This window comes from Coregonus lavaretus (assembly GCF_964263955.1).
Source record: "Coregonus lavaretus genome assembly, chromosome: 3".
Classification (NCBI taxonomy): Eukaryota; Metazoa; Chordata; class Actinopteri; order Salmoniformes; family Salmonidae; genus Coregonus; species Coregonus lavaretus.
Window position 1 is genome coordinate 5,300,453 of NC_139990.1, and position 27,485 is coordinate 5,327,937.

General features: G+C 41.4%; 1 protein-coding gene across 1 annotated transcript in view; it reads left to right on the plus strand.

Annotated features, from left to right (window-relative positions):
- The window catches only part of LOC311124834 (syndetin-like), a 287,319-nt gene that overhangs the window by 246,647 nt on the left and 13,187 nt on the right, over window positions 1-27,485 (plus strand). Inside the window, exons 23-25 of the mRNA XM_084158339.1 lie at window positions 17,098-17,252; window positions 20,567-20,663; window positions 21,368-21,526. Coding sequence (XP_084014465.1) covers window positions 17,098-17,252; window positions 20,567-20,663; window positions 21,368-21,526 — 411 coding nt within the window. The remainder of the gene's footprint in view (window positions 1-17,097; window positions 17,253-20,566; window positions 20,664-21,367; window positions 21,527-27,485) is intronic.

The window sequence follows — 27,485 nt, forward strand, 5'->3', positions numbered from 1 at the left end:
AACACACTACGCCGCCAGGGACTCAAATCCTGCAGTGCCAGACGTGTCCCCCTGCTTAAGCCAGTACATGTCCAGGCCCGTCTGAAGTTTGCTAGAGTGCATTTGGATGATCCAGAAGGGGATTGGGAGAATGTCATATGGTCAGATGAAACCAAAATATAACTTTTTGGTAAAAACTCAACTCGTCGTGTTTGGAGGACAAAGAATGCTGAGTTGCATCCAAAGAACACTATACCTACTGTGAAGCATGGGGGTGGCTGTTTTTCTGCAAAGGGACCAGGACGACTGATCCGTGTAAAGGAAAGAATGAATGGGGCCATGTATCGTGAGATTTTGAGTGAAAACCTCCTTCCATCAGCAAGGGCATTGAAGATGAAACGTGGCTGGGTCTTTCAGCATGACAATGATCCCAAACACACCGCCCGGGCAACGAAGGAGTGGCTTCGTAAGAAGCATTTCAAGGTCCTGAAGTGGCCTAGCCAGTCTCCAGATCTCAACCCCATAGAAAATCTTTCGAGGGAGTTGAAAGTCTGTGTTGCCCAGCGACAGCCCCAAAACATCACTGCTCTAGAGGAGATCTGCATGGAGGAATGGGCCAAAATACCAGCAACAGTGAAAACCTTGTGAAGACTTACAGAAAACGTTTGACCTGTGTCATTGCCAACAAAGGGTATACAACAAAGTATTGAGAAACTTTTGTTATTGACCAAATACTTATTTTCCACCATAATTTGCAAATAAATTCATTAAAAATCCTACAATGTGATTTTCTGGAATTTTTTTTCTCATTTTGTCTGTCATAGTTGACGTGTACCTATGATGAAAATTACAGGCCTCTCTCATCTTTTTAAGTGGGAGAACTTGCACAATTGGTGGCTGACTAAATATTTTTTTCCCCCACTGTACATAATAACCCTGAACTGTGTTTGATCCATTTAATATAGCAACTGTTCTAGAACTCTTCAATCGCTAGCACGTGTAAGTGACTGTTCAAAGGTGGTCTCTAAACCCCCTTCTGACGGCAGTCTGCGTCAATAACACTATTGTTTTTGCTTTTGATGCCACCGTTTGTCTTTAGGCGCCCTCTGTGAGTGCCTGCGTCAGAGGAGAGTCAGTGTATCGCTGTGACAAATTAATAAAGTCAGCCCATAGAGTCGTTCTGGTTCGTCTCTCCCTAATGCTCTTGTTTTCACTCTGCATTATCTTTGGCTTTTCTAAATGGGCGTAGCAGCACTTTGAGAGATGGATGAAGTACGTCGGGCAATAGGAGTGGAAATGAATACACAGTACGTCTTTTAGAGGGGAAAATACGCATTTCCCTTTCATCTCGTGGGAATCTATAACCGCACTGTTTCAATGTATTTGCTGTAACGTGCTTCTGTTCTGTAAAGGAAATTTCCTGATTTTATAGGGACAATCTGGGATTCAAAGTGGATGCCCCTCCACTTTTTGGTAAACATCCAAGGGATGGGACTGAGTAAAACAAGCTCTTTTTTTTTTTTTTTTTTTAGGTATGATGGGGTAAGAAAGTTGAACTAATCTCATAAGGCAATTTATAAGTTATATACTCCAAATGTCAAAAGTCTGAAAATTGATGTACCAATCCCAGATTGCCCCTTTAATCCCTCAATTCTCTTGAACTCTATGAAGTTGACAGAAGTTTAATAATAAGTTTAGAGGTAATGTGCATTAGTTCCAGCAAGGAAGCAATCCACATGAGCTGCACTTTTATGTTTCTTTAAGCATCTATTGAACTTGACTGATTTATTCTTCAGAGGATATGCTTTCAGATATTGAATTCTTCCTCTTGCTGTGAGTGCCTCCGTTTTTAGCTATGGTTATACAATTCAGCCCCAGGGGCTCTTCAACTGATTTTTCATTTTATTAAATCTTAATTTCCCCCCTCTTGGATGCTCTGCTCAGTTTTAATGGAGGCTAGATGGAATGAATGCAAAGCTTTCCCAAGCAGCCAATATTTATTCCAAACTCGCCAAACTTCTATTCGCTGTCATTTTTTCCTTTCTGCTCAGATTTTCTTTCAGAGGATTCACCCCGACTTTGTAAATGTTTCAGATTTTTATTTTTAATCACCTAAACAATTTCTCAACCAAGGGTGATTTTGCATGATTGCGCAGGCTTATTCAGGTTGAATGAATTCCTTCCGAGACAGCAGCAAATGGAATTGCAACAGTGTTTTGTTAGCATGTGTGTGGATTAGCAACTAGCATACGGTGCCTTCAGAAAATATTCACACCCTTTGACCTTTTCCACATTTTGTTGTGTTACAGCCTGAATTTTAAATGGATTAAATTGAGATTTTATGTCACTGGCCTACACACAATACCCCATAACGTCAAAGTGGAATTATGTTTTTTGACATTTTTACTAATTAATTAGAAATGAAACGCTGAAATAAAATAGTGTTTAACATGATTTTTTAATGACTACCTCATCTCTGTACCCCACACATACAACTATCTGTAAGGTCCCTCAGTCGAACAGTGAATTTCAAATAGATTCAACCACAAAGACCAGGGAGGTTTTCCAATGCCTCACAAAGAAGGGCACCTATTGGTAGATGAAAAAATAAATAAAAATATAAGCTGACATTGAATATCCCTTTGAGCATGGTGAACTTATTAATTACACTTTGTATGTTGTGTCAATATACCCAGTCAACACAAAGATACTGGCGTCCTTCCTAACTCAGTTGCCGGAGCGGAAGGAATCTGCTCAGGGATTTCATCATGAGGCCAATGGTGACTTTAAAACAGTTACAGAGTTTAATGGCTGTGATAGAAGAAAACCGAGGATGGATCAACAACATTCTAGCACAATACTAACCTAATTGACATAGTGAAAAGAAGCCTGTACAGAATAAAAATATTCCAAAACATGCATCCTGTTTGCAACAAGGCACTAAAGTAAAACTGCAAAAACAATGTGGCAAAGAAATTAACTTTATGTCCTGAATACAAAGTGTTATGTTTGGGGCAAATCCAACACAACACATCACTGAGTAGGACTAGGGATAAAAATAAACGGAGGAGAGCTAAGCACAGGCAAAATCCTAGAGGAAAACCTGGTTGTCTGCTTTCCAAAAGACACTGGGAGACAAATTCACCTTTCAGCAGGACAATAACCTGAAGCACAAGGCCAAATATACACTGGAGTAGCTTACCAAGACAAAATTGAATGTTCCTGAATGGCCTAGTTGCAGTTTTGACTTAAATCATCTTGAAAATCCAATGGCAAGACTTGAAAATGGCTGTCTAGCAATGATCACCAACCAACTTAACAGAGCTCTTAGAGACTTACCCAAAAAGACTCACAGCTGTAATCGCTGCCAAAGGAGATACTGACTCAGGGGCATGAATACTTACGTAAATGAGATATTTCTGTATTTAATTTTCAATACATTTGCTAACATTTCTAAAAACGTGTTCACTTTGTCATAATGGGGTATTGTGTGTAGATAGGTATAAAATAATAATATTTAATCCATTTTGAATTCAAGCTATAACACAACAAAATGTGGAATAATTCAAGGGGTATGAATACTTTCTGAAGGCACTGTAAATGTCTAGCAGACATAGTGATTCTACAGTATAATTACTCTGGAAACTGGTATTGAATCGGGAAAAACTGAATTACTCTAACATTTAGGCTGCTACTGTAGGCTACAGTCACTCCTATCTCCACAACAGTGCACTCTCATGGACAGCGAACATAAAGGTGACTTGGTACCTCAACAGAAATAAACAGAAATATCCATAATAATTTGGGCTATAAACTTCCTTATGGCCAATAACACAGTATGTCAAGCCGAGACCAATAATCACCAAGAGAGGGAAAGTAATGTAAAATACGTAAGGCCATAGAGTAGATATACAGCCTCCATAGAGTAGATATACAGCCTCCATAGAGTAGATATACAGCCTCCATAGAGTAGATATACAGCCTCATAGAGTAGATATACAGCCTCATAGAGTAGATATACAGCCTCCATAGAGTAGATATACAGCCTCCATAGAGTAGATATACAGCCTCCATAGAGTAGATATACAGCCTCCATAGAGTAGATATACAGCCTCCATAGAGTAGATATACAGCCTCATAGAGTAGATATACAGCCTCCATAGAGTAGATATACAGCCTCCATAGAGTAGATATACAGCCTCCATAGAGTAGATATACAGCCTCCATAGAGTAGATATACAGCCTCATAGAGTAGATATACAGCCTCATAGAGTAGATATACAGCCTCATAGAGTAGATATACAGCCTCCATAGAGTAGATATACAGCCTCGTAGAGTAGATATACAGCCTCGTAGAGTAGATATACAGCCTCGTAGAGTAGATATACAGCCTCATAGAGTAGATATACAGCCTCATAGAGTAGATATACAGCCTCATAGAGTAGATATACAGCCTCATAGAGTAGATATACAGCCTCAATAGAGTAGATATACAGCCTCCATAGAGTAGATATACAGCCTCCATAGAGTAGATATACAGCCTCCATAGAGTAGATATACAGCCTCATAGAGTAGATATACAGCCTCCATAGAGTAGATATACAGCCTCATAGAGTACATATACAGCCTCATAGAGTACATATACAGCCTCCATAGAGTAGATATACAGCCTCATAGAGTAGATATACAGCCTCATAGAGTAGATATACAGCCTCATAGAGTAGATATACAGCCTCCATAGAGTAGATATACAGCCTCAAAGAGTAGATATACAGCCTCCATAGAGTAGATATACAGCCTCATAGAGTAGATATACAGCCTCCATAGAGTAGATATACAGCCTCCATAGAGTAGATATACAGCCTCATAGAGTAGATATACAGCCTCATAGAGTAGATATACAGCCTCAAAGAGTAGATATACAGCCTCCATAGAGTAGATATACAGCCTCCATAGAGTAGATATACAGCCTCATAGAGTAGATATACAGCCTCATAGAGTAGATATACAGCCTCATAGAGTAGATATACAGCCTCATAGAGTAGATATACAGCCTCCATAGAGTAGATATACAGCCTCGTAGAGTAGATATACAGCCTCGTAGAGTAGATATACAGCCTCATAGAGTAGATATACAGCCTCATAGAGTAGATATACAGCCTCATAGAGTAGATATACAGCCTCATAGAGTAGATATACAGCCTCAATAGAGTAGATATACAGCCTCCATAGAGTAGATATACAGCCTCCATAGAGTAGATATACAGCCTCCATAGAGTAGATATACAGCCTCATAGAGTAGATATACAGCCTCCATAGAGTAGATATACAGCCTCATAGAGTAGATATACAGCCTCATAGAGTAGATATAAAGCCTCCATAGAGTAGATATACAGCCTCATAGAGTAGATATACAGCCTCATAGAGTAGATATACAGCCTCCATAGAGTAGATTTACAGCCTCCATAGAGTAGATATACAGCCTCCATAGAGTAGATAAACAGCCTCCATAGAGTAGGTATACAGCCTCCATAGAGTAGATATACAGCCTCCATAGAGTAGATATACAGCCTCCATAGAGTAGATATACAGCCTCCATAGAGTAGATATACAGCCTCCATAGAGTAGATATACAGCCTCCATAGAGTAGATGTACAGCCTCCATAGAGTAGATATACAGCCTCCATATAGTAGATATACAGCCTCCATAGAGTAGATATACAGCCTCATAGAGTAGATATACAGCCTCCATAGAGTAGATATACAGCCTCCATAGAGTAGATATACAGCCTCATAGAGTAGATATACAGCCTCATAGAGTAGTTATACAGCCTCCATAGAGTAGATATACAGCCTCCATAGAGTAGATATACAGCCTCATTCAGGCAAACTAGCCATTTTTGGATGTCTCTCAAACAGTAAAGTAGTGGAAACTACAACTCTGTATAAGTATCTTCCTAAATATCAGAAGCCAGCTGTACGATGTCAATAAGTCAACTCAATGATTTCTCTTGTATATAAACTCTTGTATATAGGAAAGTCTGTTTTCCCCCAGTTTTCTGGCAGGAGAAAGCCTGATGCACAGACATTAACGGAATAAAACTATGTGGAGAATGTCTCCAATGTCCGTGGATGAAATGTTGCTCACTAACAACAGCTTAAGGCCATGGAGTGAGTGACTGAATCTACTGCAGCAGTTCAATCTCTCAGTAAGACATTCCTGCATGCGCTTTGCAAAGTGACCGGCCATTAGAATGTGCTTTGATCCTGTCTCATTTGTTTGTCATGTCAAATCATTTTGATCTCTGAGTAATTGATGGTGTGGCATTTCATTTTGACGAATACAAAATTGTTGAATGTTTAATATGACATTAATAATACATTTCTAGTTGTCTTATACAATGTCAAACACACTGATAATTCAACTAACAGTCAAATAAGGTGACATTTTATGTCTAGAAGATATTAAACCTTATTAATAATAGACTAACCTGACAGTATCTTCAAGCAACAGTTGGTGGGAACTGTCTGAGGACAGAGATTGTATTATTTCCTTGTCACGCCTGTAGTTTTATTGAACATGACACAATATGTAGCCTCCGTCTCAGACTAGGCTGATCAGAACATTGGAAGGTGTTTGTTCTCTTCCACGGGACGCTGCCATTCTGTGCCTGGGTTTCCCTGATGAAGCTCTGAATTCCAGAAACTGGAGTGTTGTTTTCTGTCTACAGAGGGGCCAGGAACCTCTGATGATTATAATGTGAATCATTGCTTACTGCTGCGGGTTTAGGAACGATGCAATCCAGTGGGGAAATGTATAATCCTTTGGAGAAAAAAAAATGTATAAACCCTTTAATCTCATAACCATCTTTTGTATTTGTTTTGTAAATTAAAAAAATACAATTTCAGTCTGATTAGTATGTATCCAGCTCAGTGAATTCCTTTAATGCAAGCTGTTTTCTCAACAAGTATGGGCTTGATTTGATTTCATGTTTGCTGGTGTGTTATCCATGTAGGCCCTACGGTAACGGTAAATATTCAGGATGCCCAAAGGGCACCGGTAGACGAATATGTTAATGTTTCTAATCAACAGCTCATGCATGTCTTTTTGAGCATGTCATGGTAATTTATTACTAATACATATTTAATGGATGACAGCAGCATGTGTTATACTGTAGCAAAGATTGTCATATGAAAGTGAAAAATCGTTTTATCTCTATGAAGAATAATATATTTACCTCGAAGATTTTACAATACCATGTTGTTTTTTAATTCATGGGCTACAGTGTCAATCCGAACGCTTCCCACCATCAGGAAAAAAAATATCCTTTATCTTTCCCTTAGAAAACTGGACTGTTCTGTCTATTTTTATCGAGGTCGTCAGGATTTACATAGTGTTAAATCCAAAGGAAGAAACCATGCCGAGTTATGAGCAACATTTTGTGAAGAAGAGAAACACACAGTATTTTATCTGTACTCTTCAGGGGGAACATTTTATTTTCCTCTTTGTATAAAGTGATTGTTTACGCCTTTGGAGCATGGTCAATAAAAGGACAAGTGTGCTCTGTTGATATTTATATATACACTACCAGTCAAAGGTTTGGACACAACTACTCATTCCAGGGTTTTTCTTTATTTTTACTATTTTTTACATTGTATAATAATAGTGAAGACATCAAAACTATGAAATAACACTTATGGAATCATGTAGTAAACAAAAAAGTGTTAAACAAATCAAAGTATATTTTATATTTGAGAATCTTCAAATAGCCACCCTTTGCCTTGATGACAGCTTTGCACACTCTTGGCATTCTCTCAACCAGCTTCACCTGGAATGCTTTTCCAACAGTCTTGAAGGAGTTCCCACATATGCTGAGCACTTGTTGGCTGCTTTTCCTTCACTCTGCGGTCCAACTCATCCCAAACCATCTCAATTGGGTTGAGGTCGGGGGATTGTGGAGGTCATCTGATGCAGCACTCCATCACTCTCCTTCTTGGTAAAATAGCCCTTACGCAGCTTGGAGGTGTGTTGGGTCATTGTCCTGTTGAAAAACAAATGATAGTCCCACTAAGCCCAAACCAGATGGGATGGCATATCGGTGTACAATGCTGTGGAAGCCATGCTGGTTAAGTGTGCCTTGAATTCTAAATAAATCTGTGACAGTGTCACTAGCAAAGCACCCCCACACCATAACACCTCCTCCTCCATGCTTTACGGTGGAAAATACACATGCAGAGATGATCCTTTCACCCACACAGCGTCTCACAAAGACACAGCGGTTTGAACAAAAAATCTCAAATTTGGACTCCAGACCAAAGGACACATTTCCACTGGTCTAATGTCCATTGCTCGTGTTTCTTGGCCCAAGCAGGTCTCTTCTTCTTATTGGTGTCCTTTAGTAGTGGTTTCTTTGCAGCAATTCGACCATGAAGGCCTGATTCACACAGTCCCCTCTGAACAGTTAATGTTGAGATGTGTCTGTTACTTGAACTCTGTGAAGCGTTTATTTGGGCTGCAATTTCTGAGGCAGCAGAGTTAACTTTGGGTCTTCCATTCCTGTCGCGGTCCTCATGAGAGCCAGTTTCATCATAGCGCTTGATGGTTTTTGCGACTGCACTTGAAGAAACTTTCAAAGTTCTTGAAATGTTCCGTATTGACTGACCTTCATGTCTTAAAGTAATGATGGACTCTCGCTTATTTGAGCTGTTCTTGCCATAATATGGACTTGGTCTTTTACCAAATAGGGCTATCTTCTGTGTACCACTAACTTGGCAAAACACAACTGATTGGCTCAAACGCATTAAGAAGGAAAGAAATTCCACAAATGAACTTTTAAGAAGGCACACCTGTTAATTTAAATGCATTCCAGGTGACTACCTCATGAAGCTGATTGAGAGAATGCCAAGAGTGTGCAAAGCTGTCATCAAGTCAAAGGGTGGCTATTTGAAGAATCTCAAATATAAAATATATTTTGATTTGTTTAACACTTTTTTTGTTACTACATGATTCCAAATGTGTTTTTTCATAGTTTTGATGTCTTCACTATTATTCTACAATTTAGAAAATAGTAAAAATAAAGAAAATCCCTGGAATGAGTAGGTGTGTCCAAACTTTTGACTGGTAGTGTATATAAATCAAATCAAATGTTATTTGTCACATGCGCCGAATACAACAGGTGTAGACCTTACCGTGAAATGCTTACTTACAAGCCCTTAACCAACAATGCAGTTCAAAAAATAGAGTTAAGAAAATATTTACTAAATAAACAAAATATATTTTTTTAATTAAAAGTAACACAATAAAATAACAATGACGAGGCTATATACAGGGTGTACTGGTACCGAGTCAATGTGTGGGGGTACAGGTTAGTCAAGGTAATTTGTACATGTAGGTAGGGGTAAAGTGACTATGCATAGATAATAAACAGCGAGTAGCAGCAGTGTAAAAATAAAGGGGGGGTGGTGTCAATGTAAATAGTCCGGGGGGCCATTTGATTAATTGTTCAGCATTCTTATGGCTTGGGGTAGAAGCTGTTAAGGAGCCTTTTGGACCTAGACTTGGTCCAAAAACTAAATATGATATTTCTGTATTTTATTTTTTAGAAATGTGCAAAAATGTCAAAAAAAACTTTTTCTGCTTTGTCATTATGGGGTATTGTGTGTAGATTGATGAGGGGGAAAAAATGTCATCACTTTTTTTTTTTATAAGGCTGTAACGTAACGTGGAAAAAGTGAAGGGGTCTGAATACTTTCCGAATGCACTAGATATATAGTTTATATAAGGACAGCCTTTTCATCAGCATCAGACAAACAGACAGATCTGACCAGAGATGAAATGAATTTGTACAATGTCCATATTAGGACAGTCTCACCAAGTCCTTTTGAGACTAATGCTTTCCTTATATGGACACTGTAAATATGTTTTGATTTTGGATCTTGACCACAATATTGCTTTTTAAATACTTTGACCTAATGGCTTTAATCAGTCTGTTGTGATGGACTCATGGATTACTTTACTTCCACAGCAAAACAGCTGTGAAAAGCTTTACAATATTTCTTTCACGCAAATCCCAAAAAGTCTGTTGAGAACAAATCAATATTTGTTTTTTGTTTTCTGCAAATGGAGGGTAAGCGGTTTCGGCCAGGTTTTTTGGGTCGTTGTCAGTTCATAAATGACTTTTACTTGAGTGTTTCTTTCATCATGAGTCACAATCGGATTCAGAATAGAGTGGGTAGTCTAATGGGTTTTCTGGATCAACTCCACCAGCGCAGGATGTTAATCATGTTTATGCTTCAGTTTACTGCACATAGTTTGATGTTTTTACTCTGTGAAGGTATTGCGCACCCAAATTGCTAACTTGCATCATCTAATGGTTCCCTAGACAGGAGTGGATGGGATTTGGAAAGTTAGCGACCCAAAACTAGCCTGGTCCCAGATCTGTTTGTGTTGTCATGTCAAATCCATGTCTGGCTTGACAATGAGTGACAAGGAGTTGACATGATAGCACAAACAGATCTGGGACCAGGCTACCTAAGACATTGTCAAACTAGTATTTGACACACACACTTAACCCCGGGAAGTTAGTGATATTTGACTGCTCGTTCTGCCAATGGGAGCATTACGCTCCAGGTACAGATCTAGGATCAGCTTCCCCTCCCTCATTCCTAACCTTAACCATTAGTGGGGGAAATGCAAAAGTGACCCAAGAGCAGCGTCTAGGGGCATCTTCACCCGACTCCGAACTTCATCTGAATGCTCATATTCCCCCAGCCGTGATATGAACATGATAATCTGTTTAATGCTGCATGTTGAATGGCAAATCGTTCTCTCATTCTTTGTTCTGACTCTTTGACATGCATTCATCCTTTAGACCCGCCCCTCTTATCATTGATTAATGGTTTCTAAGTTGACTCAGATAACTCTTTATTGATAATTAATTGGTCTCTAGTAGCCCCAACGTGGCTATTACCTACCAATTACAAGCCCATAAGTAAGTAGCCTTGGCTTTTGCGAGCTGGAACGGCTCATAGGAGAAGGAGCCTATATCCTGTTTCTGTAGCGTGAGGCAGCTTGATGAGCAAGTAGGCTACACCCCCTGGACAGGACACTAGTGTATCGCAGGGCCTTGCATGATTCATAATATCTAATTAGCAACCAAACCAATTACTTAAAGGTCATTTAGCCATTTATGAGCAATTATTTAGTGGTTTAATTTCACATGTTCCTTCATTCTTGAATGTTTAAATGTTTTGACAGATTTATATAGAGCTTGGTACTTGGTAGAAGTTTCTCAGAATTAGGTTTGCGCTTTCCAGTAACTTTTTCAAAAATGCCCATGTTTTCAAAACTTCCCTTTTGGAAAATTTGTGGAATCAAGAAGGAATAAGCAGGAAATCCTAGGCATTTTGGGAAAGTTACTGGACTTTTGCAACCCTATTTAGTATAATTATTAGGTAACCTGAGATGTGTTCTTTTCCCCAGGAGACTATGGAGCCTGTATGTATGCAAGTGGATGATGGTGGACAGGTTTAATGGCTTTCCATTTGTTCATTACTCACTGGAGGTGATTGCTATTGATTTGGCCCTGCTGCTCTGCTCCTGTTGTTTCAGGGATACACAAACACACACAGCTTGACACCCCACACCTAGTTGACACGTAGTTGAACCTTATAAAAATATTGTGATTCTTATGCCGTCTGCAGAGGATTCTAATGTCTTCTAGTGCTTGGATTATATTGTTATTAATAAAATAAGCTATATGGAATTGTTTTAAGAAGGTCATACCAAGGATCAATTTGCTATTTTATTTTTTATTTTAAGACCCCTTGATGTATCCCCCCAAAATATATAAAAATTATTTGATGAAAAATTGTATTTGGCCTAACGCATTGAATAGCAGATTCACTACATGGAACAACAGATGTGGCGCAGTGGTCTAAGGCACTGCATCACAGTGCTAGCTGTGTCACTAGAGATCCTGGTTCGAATCCAGGCTCTGTCGTAGCCGGCCGCGACCGGGAGACCCATGGGGTGGCGCACAATTGGCCCAGGGTAGGGGAGGGAATGGCCGGCAGGGATGTAGCTCAGTTGGTAGAGCATGGCGTTTGCAACGCCAGGGTTGTGGGTTCGTTTCCCACGGGGGGTATAAAAAATTATGTATGCACTAACTGTAAGTTGCTCTGGATAAGAGCGTCTGCTAAATGACTAAAATGTAAATGTAAATGTAAACAGATATTCCCCCCCCCCCCCCCCACAAAAAGAAATAAAAATAAACAGAAGTTTGTTCTGGAGTGTCTGTCCTATATCGGAAAGATATAAGAAAAATCAGGAAACATATATGCATTTATTTTTTTACATGTATTTAACCCCTTATTTTTGGCACTAAACAGTCTCCATATATACACTACCGGTCAGAAGTTTTAGAATACCTACTCATTCAAGGGTTTTTCTTTATTTTTACTATTTTCTACATTGTTGAATTATAGAGAAGACTATGAAATAACACATATGGAATCATGTAATAAGCAAAAAAAGGAAGTAAAAGAAGGAGTTCCCTCATATGCTGAGCACTTGTTGGCTGCTTTTCCTTCACTCTGCGGTCCAACTCATCCCAAACCATCTCAATTGGGTTGAGGTAGGGGGACCTTTAGTGTACTTCCATAGATTTTTTTCAACTGGTACCGGGGACCTTCAGTTGAGTCTTGTGAGGCCTGTAAAAAAATGTTGTGCATATTTTCTATACTGAATATTACCAGATCTTCAACCAAAACCTAATATTAGATAAAGGGAATCTGAGTTTACAAACAACAAAACAAATTATACTTATTTTATGTATTTAATTAACAATGTTATGCAACACCCAATTCTCCTGTGTGAAAAAGTAATTGCCTCCTTACACTCAATAATTGGTTGTGCCACCTTTAGCTGCAATGACTCCAACCAAACGTTTCCTGTAGTTGTTGATCAGTCTCTCACATTGGAGGAATTTTGGCCAGCTCTTGCATGCAGAACTGCTTTAACTCAGTGACATTTGTGGGTTTTTATTCGGTGTTGCATGACTTTGTTTATGAAATAAGTCTGTAATTGTTGTGTTATTTGTTCACTCAGGTTCCCTTTATCTAATATTACGTTTTGGTTGAAGATCTGATAACATTCAGTATAAAAATATGCAAAAGTAGAGAAAAATTTGAAAGGGGGCAAATACTTCTTCACAGCCCTATACACTGATTGAAGTGGATTTAACAGATGACATCAATAAGGGATCATAGTTTTCACCTGGTCAGTCTATGTAATGGAAAGCGTAGGTGTTCCTAATGTTTTGTACACTCTGTACAGTTCTACTTATACAGTGCATTCGGAAGGTTTTCAGACCCCTTTACTTTTTCCACATTTTGTTACATTACAGCCTTATTCTAAAATTGATTAAATAAACAATTTTCCTCATCAATCTACACACAATACCCCATAATGACAAAGCGAAAACAGTTTTTTTGACCCTTTGCTATGAGACTCGAAATTGAGCTCAGGTGCATCCTGTTTCCATTGATCATCCTTGAGATGTTTCTACAACTTGATTGGAGTCCACCTGTGGTAAATTGAATTGGTTGGACATGATTTGGAAAGGCACACACCTGTCTATACAGTGAGGGAAAAAAGTATTTGATCCCCTGCTGATTTTGTACGTTTGCTAACTGACAAAGAAATGATCAGTCTATAATTTTAATGGTAGGTTTATTTGAACAGTGAGAGACAGAATAACAACAAAAAAATCCAGAAAAACACATGTCAAAAATGTTATACATTGATTTGCATTTTAATGAGGGAAATAAGTATTTGATCCCTCTGCAAAACATGACTTAGTACTTGGTGGCAAAACAATAGTTGGCAATCACAGAGGTCAGACGTTTCTTGTAGATGGCCACCAGGTTTGCACACATCTCTGGAGGGATTTTGTCCCACTCCTCTTTGCAGATCTTCTCCAAGTCATTAAGGTTTCGAGGCTGACGTTTGGCAACTCGAACCTTCAGCTCCCTCCCCAGATTTTCTATGGGATTAAGGTCTGGAGACTGGCTAGGCCACTCCAGGACCTTAATGTGCTTCTTCTTGAGCCACTTCTTTGTTGCCTTGGCCGTGTGTTTTGGGTCATTGTCATGCTGGAATACCCATCCACGACCCATTTTCAATGCCCTGGCTTAGGGAAGGAGGTTCTCACCCAAGATTTGACGGTACATGGCCCCGTCCATCGTCCCTTTGATGCGGTGAAGTTGTCCTGTCCCCTTAGTAGAAAAACCCCCAAAGCATAATGTTTCCACCTCCATGTTTGACGGTGGGGATGGTGTTCTTGGGGTCATAGGCAGCATTCCTCCTCCTCCAAACACGGCGAGTTGAGTTGATGCCAAAGAGCTCCATTTTGGTCTCATCTGACCACAACACTTTCACCCAGTTCTCCTCTGAATCATTCAGATGTTCATTGGCAAACTTCAGACAGGCCTGTATATGTGCTTTCTTGAGCAGGGGGACCTTGCGGGCACTGCAGGATTTCAGTCCTTCACGGCGTAGTGTGTTACCAATTGTTTTCTTGGTGACTATGGTCCCAGCTGCCTTGAGATCATTGACAAGATCCTCCCGTGTAGTTCTGGGCTGATTCCTCACCGTTCTCATGATCATTGCAACTCCACGAGGTGAGATCTTGCATGGAGCCCCAGGCCGAGGGAGATTGACAGTTATTTTGTGTTTCTTCCATTTGCAAATAAACTGTTGTCACCTTCTCACCAAGCTGCTTGGCGATGGCCTTGTAGCCCATTCTAGCCTTGTGTAGGTCTACAATCTTGTCCCTGACATCCTTGGAGAGCTCTTTTGTCTTGGCCATGGTGGAGAATTTGGAATCTGATTGATTGATTGCTTCTGTGGACAGGTGTCTTTTATACAGGTAACAAACTGAGATTAGGAGCACTCCCTTTAAGAGTGTGCTCCTAATCACAGCTCGTTACATGTATAAAAGACACCTGGGAGCCAGAAATATTTCTGATTGAGAGGGGGTCAAATACTTATTTCCCTCATTAAAATGCTAATCAATTTATAACATTTTTGAAATGCGTTTTTCTGTATTTTTGTGTTGTTATTCTGTCTCACTGTTCAAATAAACGTACCATTAAAATTATAGACTGATCATTTCTTTGTCAGTGGGCAAACGTACAAAATCAGCAGGGGATCAAATACTTTTTTCCCTCACTGTATAAGGTCCCACAGTTGACAGTGCATGTCCGAGCCATGAGGTTGAAGGAATTTCCGTAGAGCTCCGAGACAGGATTGTGTTGAGGCAGAGATCTGGGGAAGGGTACCAAAAAGTGTCTGCAGCATTGAAGGTCCCAAGAACACAGTGGCCTCCAGCATGGTCCTCTGTAGCTCAGCTGGTAGAGCACGGCGCTTATAACGCCAAGGTAGTGGGTTCGATCCCCGGGACCACCCATACACAAAAAACTTATGCACGCATGACTGTAAATCGCTTTGGATAAAAGCGTCTGCTAAATGGCATATTATTATTATTATTATTATCATTATTAAATGGAAGAAGTTTGGAACCACAAAGACTCTTCCTAGAGATGGCTGCCCGGCCAAATTGAGCAATCGATGGAGAAGGGCCTTGGTCAAGGAGGTGACCAAGTACCCAATGATCACTCTGACAGAGCTCCAGAGTTCCTCTGTGGAGATGGGAGAACCTTCCAGAAGGACAATCATCTCTGCAGCACTCCACCAATCATGCCTTTATGGTAGAGTGGCCAGACTGAAGCCACTCCTCAGTAAAAGGCACATGACAGCCAGGCTTGGAGTTTGCCAAAAGGCACCTAAAGGACTCTCAGACCATGAGAAACAAGATTCTCTGGTCTGATGAAACCAAGATTGAACTCTTTGGCCTGAATGCCAAGCGTCACGTCTGGATGAAACCTGGCACCATCCCTATGGTGAAGCATGGTGGTGGCAGCATCATGGAGACTAGTCAGGATCGAAGGAAAGATTAACGGAGCAAATTACAGAGATATCCTTGATGAAAACCTGGTCCAGAGCACTCAGGACCTCAGACTGGGGTGAAGGTTCACCGTCCAACAGGACAACGACCCTAAGCACACAGTCAAGACAACGCAGGAGTGGCTTCGAGACAAGTCTTTGAACGTCCTTGAGTGGCCCAGCCAGAGCCCGGACTTGAACCCGATCTAACATCTCTGGAGAGACCTGAAAATAGCTATGCAGCGACGCTCCCCATCCAACCTGACAGAGCTTGAGAGGGTGTGCAGAGAAGAATGGGAGAAACTCCCCAAATACATTTACATTTGAGTCATTTAGCAGACGCGCTTATCCAGAGCGACTTACAGTTAGTGAGGGCATACATTTTCATACTGGTCCCCCGTGGGAATCGAACCCACAACCCTGGCGTTGCAAGCACCATGCTCTACCAACTGAGCTACACGGGACTAAATACATGTATGCCAAGCTTGTAGCGTCATACCCAAGAAGATTCAAGTGTGTAATCGCTGCCAAAGGTGCTTCAACAAAGTACTGAGTAAAGGGTCTGAATACTTATGTAAATTTGATATTTCATTTTTTTTTTTTTACTGCTGTAGCTCACTCTTTGAGCTCTTTGTGGTGAAACCAACTCTCATATCTGACCTTTGGTCATAGCTCACTGCTCCAGCTTTAATTGTTGGACACTGAGCTAATGTCTGTGGTGCTATTAGCCTGTAATCCATAGAGTGTATCCAAAGAAGTCTCTCTCTGTGTCTCCCTGGTCTGTCCAAGCCAGCTCATCTATCCCTCTCTCTCTCTCTGTCACTGTTCTTTCAAAGCTAACTGGTCTCTCTGTGTGTGTATGTCTCTCTCTCTGTATGTCTCTTTCTCTCTCTCTCTCTGTTTCTGTCTCTCTGTCTTTCTATCTGTGTTTCTTTCTCTCTCTCTGTCTTGATGTCTCTCTCTCTGTCTCCCTGTTATCTCAAAGTGAATGTGTCTGTCACCTTCTCTGAGTATCTGTGGTCTATCAGATGTCTAACTCTCCGCACTCTGTGTGTGGGAGGAAGGAGCAGGTCATGCTAACTATTCTCTCTCTCTCTGTCCCCCTGGTATAGGAGTCTCTGGGGGAAGGCGGCTCCAGCGTCCACGGTTGTCCAGTGGAGGAGAGGAAGGAGAAGGTACCCAGCCCTCACCTCAGCCAGCTGGTTGTCCTGACAGCCAGCGAGACACTCTACGGCCTTGCCCAGAGGGTGGTCGCCACAGAGTCGCTGTAAGAGATGGTCTTTAGACCCCCTTTTGAAATCCTGTTTATACCTCTGTATGGTCATTTAGAAGGTCTCTGAGGGTGGCGGCCACTGAGTCACTTTAGGGTCGTTCCAAATGAAACCAATCACAGAGCTCCAGAATGTATGAATGTATCAAATTGTATTGGTAGCATCGATGCAAGCTGGACATTCTACGCACTCATCTTACTCCAAACTTTGTTTTCAAGCTACTAAAACCATGATTTGGTCAAACAATAATGTGCATTATCCTCATGATTCCTGTAATAAAAGTATCTGCCCTGCCCCTGTTCCTGTTTCGCTGGGGCCTGTTTCTGAGCGACCCACTCACTCCCTCTCCTCCGCGCCCCGGGAGGAAAAAAACATTGTTATGATTGTAGGCTGTAACATTTCAAAATCCAATTGCAGGAAAAACACAACTTTGGAAGCAACTACTGTTATCACTGTTGAAGAGATTCTCAGCTTTTTATAGGTATTTCTCAACTCTTAATATTGAGCTTTATAGCAACTATTTTACAACTGAGATATTTGATATGGCTTTTAGATACGGAGCGTGTGAAATGCATGGCCACCAGCAGTGGGTATTATGTTAAGAGTTAGCGATCTAGCTAATGGGTTTTGAGTTCCCACTTACTCAGATGGTTAATTAGCCCCAAATAAATTAGACTATGATATTGGTGCACATAAAGATGTAGGCAAATTAATTTCCATTGAACAAAATACAATTCTGAAAATTCTGGAGCCCTATTTTAACAATAAAATATAACAATAGCCTAATTGTCAACCCAAAATTAATGACAATCACTGGACTAGGTTGCACATCAAAATATCTTGTATCATGCATTCCTGCATGGACATATTAGATGAAACAACGTATTTCTTGAATACCATCTCAGTACTCTATTACACCTCTTAATAAAAACATTTGTGAATGACTTGATAAGATGACCCAAACAATATTCTACAGTACATGTAAAAACAAAAAAATACAAATGTTTCCTGATCTTTCTAATATCTCTAAGATATAGGACAGACACTTCAGAACAAACTTCCTTTAGATTTTTTTTTGTGACGATCTGGGGGTTTTTCTACTTCAAGGGGCCTTACAATTCCAAATCAAATAGCAAAATGATGCTTGGTATGACCTTAAAACAATTCTATATAGCTTAGTAAACCCCTCCACCCCCGGCTTAGACAGGGCTTACTCTTAAGGGGTTTTAAAGGAAGGAAGGAAGGGATGGTCCTTAGGGGAGAAGACATACAGCTGTCTAGCCCTGTGCATAATTGCACGGAAACCTTTTTTCCCTCAGAGCAGTTACTGGAGCGATTGAAGGGGCTTACACACCACCTAACTCCTCTGTCCTAGCACCCAGACATGCTCAGCATACAATACGCCATTCTTAGCCATTTTTAATATAGCCATTACTGGCTATGGGAGCCTCTTAAAGGGCTGCTCTGCCTGCAACGCCTCATTTAGCCCTGCCTTAATGGAATTATCAATGAGGGCCCGCCACCCCGGGGCCCTGAGCAAAGATCAAGATTATAGGTGCGAAAGATAAGTGCCTCTCGCCATTGTCTAAATGCCGTGTTTATATAAGCACAACCCGATAAATGTCAGGACTCCGCTTGTTATCTCTCCCCGTGGTAACCATGAGCTTTGTGGTCATGGTGGGCTGACATTTTTCGAGTCCATAAAAACAAACGTATTTGCATAAGGCTCATTTGTGGGAATGTTGTCATATTAAAGGGAGGCAGGCGCTAGGTGTGTGTATGTTTCGTGGCGTATTGGACAACACACTCGTGAATGTTCGATGATTGAGTGTAATGCAGTCTGGAGCGGTAATGGTTTGGTGAGGTTCTAATTTTGTCCTAGCTACTTAATTATTTGGCCCACATAGATTTTAAATTTGTTTCAATGTGTTTCAGGCCCGCTTTCAATTATTTCTCAGTGGGCAGCTAGCTTCTACTGCAACAAGCAGTTATTAATAAAGAATGTGTCCTCACAATGTCGTTATGTAACGATCATCTTGAATTACACATTACAGACATTCACATGTTTAATTTATGTCTCTAGCCTCTGTAATGACATCTGAAGGGGTCGTGTTGCATCACCAAATGAAAATCCCTGAAAGTGCATCTGTTGTTCCACGGCTAAACGATTTCTATTAATTCTCTACTTCTCTTTTTCTCTCTCATACGTATCTCTTCCCAACTGAACTTTAGACTCCAGCCTACTAAGTAGCATTTCCACCTGCTGCCCTAGGATTTATCCCAAATGACACCCTATTCTCTACATAGTGCACTACATTTGACCAGAGCCCTATGTGTCAAAAGTAGTGCACTATATAGAAAATAGGGTGTCATTTGGGACGCATCCCTAGTCCATAGTGTACAATATTGTTTATTTAACAGTTACCCTACTGTTATAATGAGGTCCATTAATCCCCATGCCTTCACCTTGCCTTGCGTTGGCCTTGCCGCATGGCCAGTCATCAACACTTATCACCAGATTTGCACTCTCAGTTGACTCTCTGCCCATCATTAAACTGTGGTTATTGTATAAAACTCTAGGTGCAAGGGGAATAATATCCACCATATGCCGATTCTGTGATAAATTCTTAGTTGAACTCCTCAATGGCTGGTTGACTATCCTGAACAAACATCCCAGTTAGCTGACCTTATTTTCTTGAATTTTGTTTATGTAAACAAAAAAAAACAAAAAAAAGGAAAATAATAGCATTGATCATGCTAACACATTTTGAAAAATGTCTGCAATCCCCCCGTGCCCCATTTTTACACTGGACTAGCTTTTGTTTTTGTTTCTATTGATTTTAATTTATAGTTTTTTTTTTCTCACAACTATTCTGTGTGGCTCAGTGTTTGCTAATGTATAGCGGTAGTGATGAAAACCCAGAGAATGTAAAAACTCCCACTGTTTTAGGCTTTATCGCCTGATATGATGCTGATTTAAACCAACAAGAAGGTGCAGTATGACCTGGCCGAAACTACATTTCTAGCTACTGTACCTCCTACACCCTTCCACCTCCATCTGAAGTTAGGACTGAAATGACCTCGTTAATAAGCACAGGGGATCAAGATATGTTTCTAAAGCTCAGGAGAGAGAGGGGAAAATGGCAACCTATTCTGTCTGCAATATCACAATCCATCCAGCTAAAGCCCCTGCTCCCCTGTCCCCTCCTGCCCCTACCCCTCTCCGTACACGGCTTCAATTTCTGATTTGGTGGGCCTATCCACCTAGCTAAAAGCCTGTACTGATTTCACTCTCTGTCTCTCTTCCCAGGGTGTTTCTGGCTGAGCAGTTTGAGTTCCTTCAGTCTCACCTGGATACTATGATGCCTGCAGCCAAGAAGCCATTCCTCCAGCAGTTCTACTCACAGGTCAGTCACTCCACAACTCTATGGATATATCCAAAATGGCACCCTATTCCCTATAAAGTGCACAGGGGCGTTCCACAGTCCGAATGGCACAAGAGACATATGTGATCGTGTCTCAATGTAATCAAGGTATGAAATGATTGTTATTTTCAAATACAATTTCTTTTTGAGGTTAGTTGTGGTAAATTGTCAGTGTACAAATTATTATAATAATCCCCCCCGACCATTTGCGCCGACAAAAATCGGCCCGTGGCTGAATCTAGTCGCCAACCCCTGCTATAGGGATTAGGATACCAAATTACAAACGCAACCTATATGGACTTCTGCCCTTTCTGGAGGGCGTGTTTTCTTTTACCCTTTCTCTGAAAGTACCCCGGGTCATTCTGCAGAAGGACAAAATCTGTCGTGTTATTAGTTTGTGGTCGTGATCTCCTCTGACGCACATGACTTTATCAGTGAGGGTGGAAATGGCTGTTGGCCACAAACACTTTTTCACTTTTTTCACTCAGTAATATGTTCTGAGTGAGTATTGACTGACACTGTCCTTGTTTATGCGTGTGTTCCAAATGGCACCCTATTCCCTATATACTCCACTACTTCTGACCAGGGCCCTGGTCAAAAGTAGTGCGCTATAAAGGGAGTAGGGTGCCATTTAAGACACAGACACTGTCCTCGTTTATTCCATTCTCCTTGTCATTCGCTTATAGACTGTCTCCACGGCCAGTGAGCTACGTAAACCCATATACTGGGTCGTGGCGGCCAAGGCTTTAGACTACGAACAGATGCTGCTGCTGATGGCTGGAGTTAAGTGGGACATTAGGGAGATAATGTCGCAGCACAACGTGTACGTGGACGTCCTGTTAAAGGTAATGTGGCATGTGTGTGTTTTAGTATGTGTGAATGTAATGACTAAAATGTGGTGAAGGACATGTACACTACCAGTCAAAAGTTTGAACACACCTACACATTCAAGGGTTTTTCTTTATTTTCACAATTGTTTACATTGTAGAATAATAGTAAAGACATCAAAGCTATGAAATAACACATATGGAATCATGTAGTAACCAAAAAAGTGTTACACAAATCAAAATATGTTTTATATTTGAGATTCTTCAAATAGCCACCCTTTGCCTTGATGACAGCTGTTCAGAGGAGACTGTGAATCAGGCCTTCATGGTAGAATTGCTGCAAAGAAACAACTACTAAAGGAAACCAATAAGAAGAAGAGACCTGCTTGGGCCAAGAAACACGAGCAATGGACATTGGACCAGTGGAAATGTGTCATTTGGTCTGGAGTCTAAATTTGAGATTTGTGGTTCCAACCGCTGTGTCTTTGTGAGACGCGGCGTGGGTGAAAGAATGATCTCTGCATGTGTAGTTCCCACCGTAAAGCATGGAGGAGGAGGTGTTATGGTGTGGGGGTGATTTGCTGGTGACACTGTCTGTGATTTATTTAGAATTCAAGGCACACTTAACCAGCATGGCTACCACAGCATTCTGCAGTGATACGAGTTCCCATCTGGTTTGGGCTTAGTGGGCCTATCATTTGTTTTTCAACAGGACAATCACCCAACACACCTGTAAGGGCTATTTGACCAAGAAGGAGAGTGATGGAGTGCTGCATCAGATGACCTGGCCTCCACAATCCCCCGACCTCAACCCAATTGAGATGGTTTGGGATGAGTTGGACCGCAGAGTGAAGGAAAAGCAGCCAACAAGTGCTCAGCATATGTGGGAACTCCTTCGAGACTGTTGGAAAAGCATTCCAGGTGAAGCTGGTTGAGAGAATGCCAAGAGTGTGCAAAGCTGTCATCAAGGCAAAGGGTGGCTATTTAAAAAATCTCCAATATAAAATATACAGTGGGGGAAAAAAAGTATTTAGTCAGCCACCAATTGTGCAAGTTCTCCCACTTAAAAAGATGAGAGAGGCCTGTAATTTTCATCATAGGTACACGTCAACTATGACAGACAAATTGAGATTTTTTTTCTCCAGAAAATCACATTGTAGGATTTATTATGAATTTATTTGCAAATTATGTTGGAAAATAAGTATTTGGTCACCTACAAACAAGCAAGATGTCTGGCTCTCACAGACCTGTAACTTCTTCTTTAAGAGGCTCCTCTGTCCTCCACTCGTTACCTGTATTAATGGCACCTGTTTGAACTTGTTATCAGTATAAAAGACACCTGTCCACAACCTCAAACAGTCACACTCCAAACTCCACTATGGCCAAGACCAAAGAGCTGTCAAAGGACACCAGAAACAAAATTGTAGGCCTGCACCAGGCTGGGAAGACTGAATCTGCAATAGGTAAGCAGCTTGGTTTGAAGAAATCAACTGTGGGAGCAAGTATTAGGAAATGGAAGACATACAAGACCACTGATAATCTCCCTCGATCTGGGGCTCCACGCAAGATCTCACCCCGTGGGGTCAAAATGATCACAAGAACGGTGAGCAAAAATCCCAGAACCACACGGGGGGACCTAGTGAATAACCTGCAGAGAGCTGGGACCAAAGTAACAAAGCCTACCATCAGTAACACACTACGCCGCCAGGGACTCAAATCCTGCAGTGCCAGACGTGTCCCCCTGCTTAAGCCAGTACATGTCCAGGCCCGTCTGAAGTTTGCTAGAGTGCATTTGGATGATCCAGAAGAGGATTGGGAGAATGTCATATGGTCAGATGAAACCAAAATATAACTTTTTGGTAAAAACTCAACTCGTCGTGATTGGAGGACAAAGAATGCTGAGTTGCATCCAAAGAACACCATAACTACTGTGAAGCATGGGGGTGGAAACATCATGCTTTGGGGCTGTTTTTCTGCAAAGGGACCAGGACGACTGATCCGTGTAAAGGAAAGAATGAATGGGGCCATGTATCGTGAGATTTTGAGTGAAAACCTCCTTCCATCAGCAAGGGCATTGAAGATGAAACGTGGCTGGGTCTTTCAGCATGACAATGATCCCAAACACACCGCCCGGGCAACGAAGGAGTTACTTCGTAAGAAGCATTTCAAGGTCCTGGAGTGGCCTAGCCAGTCTCCAGATCTCAACCCCATAGAAAATCTTTGGAGGGAGTTGAAAGTCCGTGTTGCCCAGCGACAGCCCCAAATCATCACTGCTCTAGAGGAGATCTGCATGGAGGAATGGGCCAAAATACCAGCAACAGTGTGTGAAAACCTTGTGAAGACTTACAGAAAACGTTTGACATGTGTCATTGCCAACAAAGGGTATATAACAAAGTATTGAGAAACTTTTGTTATTGACCAAATGCTTATTTTCCACCATAATTTGCAAATAAATTCATTAAAAATCCTACAATGTGATTTTCTGGAAAAAAAATTCTCATTTTGTCTGTCATAGTTGACTGATGAAAATTACAGGCCTCTCTCATCTTTTTAAGTGGGAGAACTTGCACAATTGGTGGCTGACTAAATACTTTTTTCCCCCACTGTATTTTGATTTGTTTAACACTTTTTGGGTTACTACATGATTCCATATGTGTTATTTCATAGTTTTGATGTCTTCACTATTGTTCTACAATTTAGAAAATAGTACAAATAAAGAAAAACCCTGGAATGAGTAGGTGTGTCCAAACTTTTGACTGGTACTGTATGTGGTGTGAGTGTATTCCTGAAACTGATTACTTCTTTAAGGTCATGTCCGTTAGTCATGTCGTTGCTGTAATAATAAAGAGATGGATCATGGTTCATGGCTGATTTTCCTCTGTATATATTTTCTGTAAAAAACCCAAGGAGCTATAAACTCCACATATAGAACGCATGCTGGCCTCTGGAACATAGTGGCGGTGTCGCACTGTCATGTCCAATGAGTCTATGTAGAGACCTGACTTGGCTTGACCTGGAAAATAGGCCTGTCTCCATACCGAGATAGATCAATATAATAATTCCTGTAAAATGTATTTATTTATATATTTTAATATGATTGAATATATCGTGGAGTTGCAGACCCCTGACCATATCAGATCACACAAAATACTGTGTTGACATTACGTCTTAGCAAAGCATACTGTAACGACCCTAGCCTTTGTAAGTCCATTACCATTCTCCTAAGGGAAATAGCAGTCACTCTCCTGGGGCTGTAGGGTCGGGTGACCCGGGCTCTAACCCCCGCTAGGACGGTACTCTCTTCCACTGTTCGCTACTACAATAGCATTAAATGTTACATATCAACCCAACTAAAGAACTAAAGGCACTAGCATTTACCATATATATTCTACAGGATTATGCAAGGCATCCTTTAGGACAGGAGCCCTCACACTGTTGAAGATTGAATTTACATTGAGCTTCCCCTGTTCTCAAAGCGCTTTACATAGTCGACAGACAGTTCAATCACAGATGTAATCTCATCTACATTACATGGCCAAAAGTATATGGACACCTGCTCGTCGAACATCTAATTCCGAAATCAAATCAAATCAAATCAAAATGTATTTGCCACATGCGCCGAATACAACAGGTGTAGACATTACCGTGAAATGCTTACTTACAGCCCTTAACCAACAATGCATTTATTTCTTATTAAAAAAGTCAAATAAAACAACAACAACAAAAAAGTGTTGAGAAAAAAAGAGCAGAAGTAAAATAAAATAACAGTAGGGAGGCTATATACAGGGGGGTACCGGTGCAGAGTCAATGTCCGGGGGCACCGGCTAGTTGAGGTAGTTGAGGTAATATGTACATGTGGGTAGAGTTAAAGTGACTATGCATAAATAATTAACAGAGTAGCAGCAGCGTAAAAAGATAGGGTGGGGGTGCAAAGAGTCCGGGTAGCCATGATTAGCTGTTCAGGAGTCTTATGGCTTGAGGGTAGAAGCTGTTGAGAAGCCTTTTGGACCTAGACTTGGCGCTTCGGTACCGCTTGCCGTGCGGTAGCAGAGAGAACAGTCTATGACTAGAGTGGCTGGAGTCTTTGACAATTTTGAGGGCCTTCCTCTGACACCGCCTGGTATAGAGGTCCTGGATGGCAGGAAGCTTGGCCCCAGTGATGTACTGGGCCGTACGCACTACCCTCTGTAGTGCCTTGCGGTCGGAGGCCGAGCAGTTGCCATACCAGGCGGTGATCCAACCAGTCAGGATGCTCTCGATGGTGCATCTGTATAACTTTTTGAGGATCTGAGGACCCATGCCAAATCTTTTCAGTCTCCTGAGGGGGAATAGGCTTTGTCGTGCCCTCTTCACGACTGTCTTGGTGTGTTTGGACCATGATAGTTTGTTGGTAATGTGGACACCAAGGAACTTGAAGCTCTCAACCTGTTCCACTACAGCCCTGTCGATGAGAATGGGGGCGTGCTCAGTCCTCTTTTTTTTCCTGTAGTCCACAATCATCTCCTTTGTCTTGATCACGTTGAGGGAGAGGTCTCTGACCTCCTCCCTATAGGCTGTCTCATCGTTGTCTGTGACCTGCTTAAAAGTCTTACTCACATCGGCTACGGAGAGCGTGATCACATAGTCATCCGCAACAGCTGGTGCTCTCATGCATGCTTCAGTGTTACTTGCCTCGAAGCGAGCATAGAGGTGGTTTAGCTCGTCTGGTAGGCTTGTGTCACTGGGCAGCTCGCGGCTGTGCTTCCCTTTGTAGTCTGTAATAGTTTTCAAGCCCTGCCACATCCGACGAGCGTCAGAGCCAGTGTAGTACGATTCTTATATGCGTCCGGGTTGGAGTCCCACTCCTTGAAAGCGGCAGCTCTACCCTTTAGCTCAGTGCGGATGTTGCCTGTAATCCATGGCTTCTGGTTGGGGTATGTACGTATGGTCACTGTGGGGAAGACGTCATCGATGCACTTATTGATGAAGCCAGTGACTGATGTGATGTACTCCTCAATGCTATCTGAAGAATCCCGGAACATGTTCCAGTCTGTGCTAGCAAAACACTCCTGTAGCTTAGCATCTGCGTCATCTGACCACTTTTCTATTATCCGAGTCACTGGTGCTTCCTGCTTTAGTTTTTGCTTATAAGCAGGAGTCAGGAGGATAGAGTTATGGTCAGATTTGCCAAATGGAGGACGAGGGAGAGCTTTGTATGCGTCTCTGTGTGTGGAGTAAAGGTGGTCTAGAGTTCTTTTTCCCTCTGGTTGCACATTTAACATGCTGGTAGAAATTAGTTAGAACGGATTTAAGTTTCCCTGCATTAAAGTCCCCGGCCACTAGGAGCGCTGCCTCTGGATGAGCGTTTTCCTGTTTAGTTATGGCCAGCTCATTGAGTGCAATCTTAATGCCAGCATTGGTTTGTGGTGGTAAATAGACAGCTATGAAAAATATAGATGAAAACTCTCTCGGTAAATAGTGTGGTCTACAGCTTATCATAAGGTACTCTACCTCATGCGAGCAAAACCTAGAGACTTCCTTAGTATTTGATTTTGTGCACCAGCTGTTGTTTACAAATATACACAGACAGCCACCCCTTGTCTTACCGGAGTCAGCCGTACTATCCTGCCGATGTAGCGTATAGCCCGCTAGCTGTATGTTGTCCATGTCGTCGTTCAGGCACGACTCAGTGAAACATAAGATATTACAGTTTTTTATGTCCCGTTGGTAGGATAAGCGTAATCGTAGTTCATCTAATGATTGAAGATTGGCTAATAAGATTGATGGAAGAGGCAGTTTACTCGCTCGCCGTCGGATCCTTACGAGGCATCCCGACCTACGTCCACGATATCTCCGTCTCTTTCTCCTGCGAATGACGGGGATTTGGGCCTTGTCGGGTGTCTGTAGGATATCCTTTGCGGCAGCCTCGTTGAAGAAAAAATATTAGTCCAATACGAGGTGAGTAATTGCTGTCCTGATATCCAGAAGCTCTTTTTGG